Source organism: Melanotaenia boesemani, chromosome 19, assembly GCF_017639745.1.
Source record: "Melanotaenia boesemani isolate fMelBoe1 chromosome 19, fMelBoe1.pri, whole genome shotgun sequence".
NCBI lineage: Eukaryota > Metazoa > Chordata > Actinopteri > Atheriniformes > Melanotaeniidae > Melanotaenia > Melanotaenia boesemani.
Window position 1 is genome coordinate 30,254,370 of NC_055700.1, and position 8,631 is coordinate 30,263,000.

The following is an 8,631-nucleotide window of genomic DNA, read 5'->3' on the forward strand; positions in this document are numbered from 1 at the left end:
GTAACAAATCAACACTTAAAACTGCGTGTTACAAGCTGGAAAAGAGTGCAACAAACCAGGAAGAAAAAACAAACCACACAAAAGCTATATTATGACAGGTGTGCCAAACCACTATCCATACTACAGCGAGGAGACAACATTCGCTACCAGCAAGAGACTGGACTGTGGAAGCCAGCTGTCATCATTCAACCCGCAGAAACTGATCGCTCATACATCATCCGCACAGGTGAAGGACAGACGCTCCGTCGCAACCGCAGACACCTGATAAACTCTAAAGACCAACCTGCCGCAGCTGATCCAGGACCTGCGAGTAACAACGCGACTGCACCACAACCAACTAGTGAGGAGTTACCAACCAACTGTCCAGACCCGCCAGTCACCAATGGAGACATTTTGCCAACCACTCGATCAGGCCGTGTTATCAAGGCCAGAAGTATTCTTGACCTGTGAATTGTAAAGGGTGTAGGCGGATCGCTGCCCTGGATGCCCTCTGTTAACAAGTTGTTATGATAAGCCATAATTTTAAGTGGTAGTTTGCTATGGTTAATTGTTCAGTGATGCACTACCTTTGTTTACATTACTTAATTGTGTCAGATAAGCTGATATCCAGATTGGTGCTATTTTGCAGCACTAATTAGCTAAGACATACCTTAATTTGTACTATAGGCACTTACTATTCAATTTCAAGTGTAGTGCTAATGCTGAAGAGAATATGCATTGCACCTGATGAGTTGCCTTGTTAAAAAAAAAAAAAAAAAAAAAAGGGAGATGTTGTATTATGTATTGCCAAGCATACCTTTTGTCTATCACCACTTACCGTAGAGTGTTAACATAATGCATGATGGGATATGTGGTACCAGGTAATGGAGCTACGACATGGATGTATTAGGCCAGGATACTGAGCGGCAATAAATGGCACATGAACTCTCCAACAATGAGTTTTATTTAACACCACACAGAACATTACACTCTGTGCCCCGTACTGGCTTCTTCTTCTTCTCTGCTTACCAACCACACATCCCACTATAGCCCCCTGTTGGCCATGAACTGTTATACATGTTCCACTACATAACAATTCAGTTGACAGGGAACTTAAATATAGTTGAGGAACTTATATTGTAGCGTAATCTTGGCTAAAACAACCAGATTTGAAGCGAGCACAGCTGAATATCTATGCCATTCAACCACCTGCACGCTGCTCACTGCAGGCTTTTTGAGGCCACGCCCCCTGCATGCACCGCTTCCTCCATCACATGAACTGGAGATTTCTTCAACCCTGGAGTACTGAGGCCACATTTCAGCTTGCAGCTACATGAAGTCAAGTAAGTTTTCATATTATGTGGTAAATTCATACATCAGTTGTAAAATATTTTGACAAAAACTCCAGTTGTTAGCTATTTATGCTGCATTAGTATTTCTAAAAGCTTTTTTGTCCTCTTATTTTACAGAAAAATGTCACGTTTGCCCTCCGATGTGTGGAGGCATTTCACACAAGCTAGTGTTGAAGGAAAGTCTGTGTATGTGTGAAAGAGGTGAATCCAAGGCCGTTTTATTTTTTCATTCTGGACGACTGATGATACGAAGCGTCCAAGCTTCCTAGAAAGGTGTCATGTTCCACCTCGACAGGATCGTGGTTTTTTTTCTAAAGAAGATAAATAAATGAAAGATATCCTGATGATAAATAGACACCAACAGGCTGGTTTAGAAATGCAGTTTCCAGTTCAGTCACGTGACCTTCAGGATATGAAGAACAGGTTTTAAATTAGAAAAAATTAAATAAAAAAAAGACAAGCACACCACACTGAAAGAAGAAAACAACATGTAGAGTTTTATTGTCCTGCTGGACTACAGCATGTCTCTGACACCAGAACCGTCTCGGACCATGGAGCTGTAAACGGACCGGTACACGTTTAAAACCTGCAGAGCTGACGGACGGAGCTGGGGGTCCTCCTTCTTACACTCCTCATGGACCTCGAACAGATGGAAGTGGACTAAATCTCCTCCAGGAACTCTTCCCATCACAAACCGGCTCACGTCTGGGATCTTCCAGATGTCCGTCTTTTCATTGTATTCAGGCATGAGATGGTCTGAAAACGGCTTCCCGGTATCCCTAAAAGGCCACAACTGCTCCGGAGCCACGAAGTCTCCGGTGAGTTCCCGATGACCACATTTCACCAGCAACCCCGTGGATGGGTTGACCTCTGGAAGGGCATCCAGGTCATTCACCAGCAGGTGGAAGTCGTTGGTCAGCAGAAACTGGGACAGAGTTTTCTCCAGACTGTTGGAGTCGCACATGACCCGCCGGCCTGCAGGGCTGTTGTGGAGGTAATGGAGGATGCTGACGTAATCTATGGCAAGTCTTAGACGTACAGACCACGTGTTCTGCTGCTGAAACTGCTCCTGATCCAAAACATCCTCCAAGTTCAGCAGTGAGCCATGGGGATGGTACTCTGTCACCAAGCTGTGGTCCTCCAGGCAGAACCCGACCACACGCACCACATACGGGCTCTGTAAGGCCTGTAACATGGATAGTCCATGGAGGAAATCCTCCAGGTAATCCAGAGAGGCCAGTTTGGACAGAGCCACCTTGTGACCTCTCCACTCTGCCAGGTAGACCTGAGGAGAGAAAAGATCCAAATTTTATCCCCAGTAGAAGATAAAAACTTCTTAGAGGATGAAACGGAGACGTTTCACCATGAGATGAAAATATGAGCTTCACCAATCTGAGACAAACTGGATCTAAAACTGTGGAACAATTTCAGAAAAATGTTCCTCAGACTTTAAAGATCCTCCATCTACAGTGTAGAATAACATCAGAAGATTCAGAGAATCAGGAGGAATCTCTGTGTGCTCGGACAAGGCTGGATGCTGGTGATCTTCTGCATTAAAAGCAGACATGATTCTCTACTGGAAACCACTGCATGGACTCAGGAAGACTTCCAGAAACCACTGTCTGTGAACACAGTTCACCCTGAAACCCACAAATGCAGGTTAAAGCTCCATCATGCAGAGAAGAAGCCAGATGTGAAGAGGATCCAGAACCAGCTTCTTCCGTCTTCTCTGGACCAAAGCTCATTTAAAATGTTCTGAGGCAAAGTGGAAACCTGGATGAAGATGTGAAGTAGTTTGTGGAAAGCATGGACGGCGTGTCCTGCAGACTAAAGAGGAGAGGGAGCATCCAGCTTGTTATCAGTGGACAGGTGAAAAGCTGCATCTCTGATGGGATGGGGCTGCATTAGTGCCTATGGCGTGGGCAGCTTCCACATCTGTGAAGCTCCATCAATGCTGAAAAGTACATGGAGGCTTTAGAGCAACATCTGCTCCATCCAGACAACGTCTCTTTCAGGGAAGACCTTGCAGATTTCAGCAAGACGATGCTGAACCACATCCTGCATCCATCACAGCAGCATGGCTTCACAGGAGAAGAGTCCGGCTGCTGAACTGGCCTGCCTGCAGTCCAGACCTTTCACCAGTACACAACATCTGGAGCATCATGGAAGCAGGAATCCAGCAACCAAGGTCCAGGACTGTAGAGCAGCTAGAATCCTGCATCAGACCAGAACGGGATAACATTCCTCTCCTAAAACTCCAGCAACTGGTCTCCTCACTTCCCAGACATGTTAGAAGAAGAGATGCTACACCATGCTGAACACCACCCTGGAACTACTTTTTACACCGTGCTGAACACCACCCTGGAACTACTTTTTACACCGTGCTGAACACCACCCTGGAACTACTTTTTACACCGTGCCGAACATCACCCTGGAACTACTTTTTACACCGTGCCGAACATCACCCTGGAACTACTTTTTACACCGTGCCGAACATCACCCTGGAACTACTTTTTACACCGTGCCGAACATCACCCTGGAACTACTTTTTACACCGTGCCGAACATCACCCTGGAACTACTTTTTACACCGTGCCGAACATCACCCTGGAACTACTTTTTACACCGTGCCGAACATCACCCTGGAACTACTTTTTACACCGTGCCGAACATCACCCTGGAACTACTTTTTACACCGTGCCGAACATCACCCTGGAACTACTTTTTACAGAAGTGTTGCTGCATCAGATTCACTATCAGCTCAGATTTTCCATCACATGGTGTCAGTTTCATCATCTGACATGTTGTTTATCTTCTACTGGGGATAAAATATGTGTTGAAGAGATTTGTTCTTCTACATTTTACACAGAGAACCAGCTGTTTTGGGGAGGAAAATAAACCCCATGTTAACTTAAAGCCACCTACCTTCTTCACTGTTCCCTGACCAATCAGCTTCAGCCTGCGAACGTCTTCCTGGATGTGTGGACACTGGATCCAGGCTGAACAGTTTTTCATGGTGGTCATTTTGAAGTGTCCAGGCAAACATCCCACCGGAGGAAACAGGAGCTGCTCGTTCACCTGATAAACAGCGTCTATGTGGAGGTACAAGAGCGTGGCGCTGAGTAGCAGAGCAGCGAGACACAGCATCACCGCAGGAAGCACGCAGGACACAGAACCGCCGCTGCCACGCCGACCCGCCATGGTCAGCATCTGCAACACACACGAGACACACTGGCTGCCGGTTAACACAACAACACTCAGGCTGAGACACCCGGATCACAAGCAGAACCAGGGAACTGGTCCAGATGTTCTGGTTCTGAGAGGAGTCCAGTAATCAGCTGATGATCCTTCCCACGTTTTATATCTCCTGCTGGTTCTGTTCATGGTCATTTACATTCAGAAACGTCCTCATCAGGCAGATGTGGTGGAAACACGTCACGCAGAGGTCACGTCTTCCTCCAGGTAGTCAGCTGCTCGGAGCCAGGTCCTAAGAAAACTCTAGAATCGCCGTGTTTCTGAGAACTTCCCCTAAAACTGAAGAGTAGACGTGTAAATGTGTAAAATAAATATGTAAATAAATAGAAATAAAATGTTTACAAAGATAAAAAATATTAAAAAAAACTATTTATGAATTAAACAAATTAATACAATTTTATACATAAAAGGAAATTAGATAAAAAAATGTTTTTATCAAACATTACCGGTAATTTATAAAATTAACAAATGTATGATTTTGAAAAAAATGTGTGTATGTATGTATATATGTCTATATATATATACACAGTATGTATAAAATATATGACAATAAATAACCTAAATAAAAATAAATGAACTAAAGTATGTAGAGAGAGAAATGATGTAAACGTGACTTATTTTTGTCACATAATTTAATGTTTTCTAAAAGGATGGTTTAAATGTGAACATCTGGATAATGTACTTCTTTGTACTAAAACTAAGGGAAATGTGGAGTTTTCCTTATTTTCAGGTTATTTTACTGGTCCGACCCACTGCAGACCAGAATGATAGATTTATGTATTTATTGATTTATTTGCTTGTTTACGTGTTGATTAATACGTGTATGTTATCAGCTGCTGTTACTCTGTCCGACAGGAACAACAACCTGGAACCTGCGGATCCATGGCTGGTGAGGCACCGACTCCTCTGGAGTCACATTTACATTGTAAGAACAAAAAGAGCTTCTTATTAAACTATTCATCCACCAGCATGAAACTACGCCCCCTTGAGGTGAGACAGAGTACAGCCTGCCTCACCTGCTGACTTTTCTCTGCATTTTATTGTAGATCAGCAGGAATAATTCTCTGACACACACATTAAAGACGTGAGTCGCTGTCTCACCTGACCACACGACACTGATGGAGATGTATGAGGACTTTAAAGTGTCCTCACCAGAAAAGGTGATGCAGCCTGGTTAATAAAGCGAGGTTAGCGGCTGCTGACAGACTGCTTGTGTAAGTTCTACGAGTTTCATTGTCAGCTGCCGATTCACCGTCCTGGTTTATTTCTGGTTCCTCTTGTTATAAATCTGTTTCCATAAAGCAGCTGGTTGTCTCTATATGTACTGGTCCTGTTCACTTTATTAATTACCCAATAATCAATATGCATCATACTTTATGAATATATATATATATATATATATATATATAAAACCCTAACCCCCCCTATCGTGTGTGTGTGTGTGAGCTACATTAACTCTGTTCCACCAGCAGCAGCATCTTACCAGCAAAGCGAACCTGCAGCAGGTGGAAATAAAGAACCAGAACATGTCTCAGAGTGGGAGGAATCTTTGAAGAGATGTTTGTTCTAAACGTGTTGAGCTGTAAACATGTTGCTCTGTAGATACCAAGACAACGTCAGAGACCAATGCTACTGGTGGTCCTCCCCCTGAAAACCGTGGGTCTGGTGGTCTGAATGAGCTTTGAATGAAGCGTGCGCCCTCTGCAGGGTCATTAATAAAAGGCCAAGCCATGGTAACCAGAAAGAAACCCTGTCTCTATCTATCTATATCTTTGTCCGTCCATCTCTTTAGACCAGCTTTCTCTCTCTCTCTCTTTCTTTAAACACCCTCGGCCTGTATGGACGGGGCTCAGCTGATCCCAGTTTTACTGGTAGCCAACCAGAGACAGTGGAGGTCGGGGTTCCTGAACCTGGGGAGGGTTAATAAGGTGTTAACTAGTTTTAATGAATATCATGTTATTTTTATTTAATTTCATGTTCAGTACGTGTTTCTTTAGTATAAAATACAAATATACAATATTTAGTATACAAAAGTGTTTTTTCTCACTTTTATACCAGAATGAGGCGGAGCAGCGTTCTGCCAGGACGAACTTTCTTTAGGGAGTCTGTATCAGACCTTTGAGACACAGCTAAGCTAAGCTAAGCTAAACGTTAGCTTGCCCCGAACAGGCTAGTTCTGGTGCATCGGTTACCATGGTTACGCAGTGGCTTTCAAAGAAGCCCCGTTGATGGAACTGAACTCTGGCTCAAATGGGTCAGACTTATCAAGATAAGCCCGGCTTTCCCACAATCCAGCTTCGTGGAATACCCCCCAGGAAACTCCTGGGTCCAGAACCAGAACTACTCAACCCGAACTTCCTCTGAGCCTACGTCACGTAGACTACGTGCGCGCGCCCGTGTAAAATAAAACGTGAAGGAGATAAAACAGAGAAAAACCCCGAACTGACGTTAAAGAGCCGTTGAGTTAAATACCTGCTGTCACAGAGGCGGTTCTGGTTCTGGTTTTGGTGGGACTGTTGCTGCTGCTGCTTCCTGTCTGATGGAAGGTAACGTCCAGCAGCATGAAACGTTAGCGCCACCTGCTGGTCCGGAGGTCCAACACACACCTGCCCACCGTCTCCCCACGTTTATTTACAATTACAGCAAACCAAAATAGACAGTTAAAAACAAAAACAATATGGGTCAAATAAATAAATAAACGATCTTATGAACGAGGCTTTCTTATTTAATGGTTGTACCTGGTCTCTTCCACCTCTGAGCTCATCACTCACTTCCAGTTTAATTTTCTTTTTTCTAGTTTTGTGTCAGCTGTTTTTCTTCATCTTCATGTTTCTGTCTGTGTTACAGAATTTTCTTCATGGTTTCATCTTCAATCATCACATTTCTATCGCATTCCTTTATATTTTCCTGTAAGAGTAGCTTCATAAAAATAAAGGACATGATGCCTCAAATAGTATATTAGGCTGTCTTTGATACTTAAGTATTATTATTTCTATTATTATTATTTATTTTTTATTAGTTTACTGCTGAATTATTAATGTTAGGTCTGACTGGGGGAGCAGAAGAAGTGAGAAAGTGAAGAGAAGAAAAAGGAGAACGTTTATGTTTTGTGGATAAAACTTTGAGAAGGAAACTAACTGAATCCATTTTGGAATAAGGAGGTAACACAAAAGCTTGAAGTCATGAATATTTTCTGATGGACTGTGTGAGACGCCGGTCAAGAGTCTCAGGATTAAACAAATGTCCCATCTAACATCACCATGGAAACGAGAGTGGTGGAGATGAAGCAGCATCTCACATCCAGAGTTGATAGATTTATAGAAACAAAAGGTTTGTTAAAGATAGAACACCTTGATTTTAGTAAATGTTCAATGAACTTAAAGACATTTGAGGTTTTTTTTTTATTAACAACTAAAGAACAACTTACAACATATTACAAATAAATTGTATTTAAATATTTAAATATGAAGATAGACAAAAACCAACACAACAAAAACATTAGAAAGAAAAATACAGGAGAACAAACAGGACATAAAAACATAAAAAATAAAAAAAACTTACAAATGCGCAAGAATCACATTAATGATGGACAGAAGTGAGAAGTCAAAGCTCGCCTGCATCCTGGTTGGGAATGGCTGGAATATGATTAATATATTTTTATTCATCTTTACTAGTAAAACACCAGCAAAGTCATCTCCGGGCACAATTCAAACCGATTCACGGAGATCCAGTTAAAACACGTTTTCCACTTTGTAAACCGGTTCATGTAATGAACGAGCTGCTGAGGAAACCAGCCGACCGGATCAGGCCTTGACTCCATCCTGAGCTGCACATGATTGATATTCAGTAAAAGTGTTTCTACTGGGAGAATTTACACATGTGCATAATGATTAAGTTGATCATAAATCAGCTCTTTACTATGTTTTAAATTATAAGAAGAAATGAGCTTATTCCTGTATGAGCAAAAGGTACAATTAATATCAATCAATAATCAGTATTACTTCACTGAAAACAGTAAAATGTTTAATAATAAATCATTAACTTTA

At 42.4% G+C, this 8,631-nt stretch overlaps 1 protein-coding gene across 3 annotated transcripts; it reads right to left on the bottom strand.

Annotated features, from left to right (window-relative positions):
- Positions 1-1,802: 1,802 nt before the first annotated feature.
- Positions 1,803-7,140, bottom strand: pomk (protein O-mannose kinase). Of its 3 annotated transcripts, XM_041970741.1 has the most exons (4): positions 7,058-7,127; positions 4,725-4,864; positions 4,256-4,540; positions 1,803-2,616 (listed from the first exon to the last, which is right to left on the bottom strand). In XM_041970741.1, exons 2-4 carry the CDS (start codon positions 4,740-4,742, stop codon positions 1,846-1,848), a joined length of 1,074 nt encoding a protein of 357 aa, XP_041826675.1. In that variant the 5' UTR covers positions 4,743-4,864; positions 7,058-7,127; the 3' UTR covers positions 1,803-1,845. The 3 variants fall into 3 exon arrangements, with proteins under 3 accessions (XP_041826675.1, XP_041826676.1, XP_041826677.1); XM_041970742.1 differs by lacking the exon at positions 4,725-4,864 and having other exon boundaries at positions 7,058-7,140; XM_041970743.1 differs by lacking the exon at positions 7,058-7,127 and having other exon boundaries at positions 4,686-4,864.
- Positions 7,141-8,631: the final 1,491 nt, after the last annotated feature.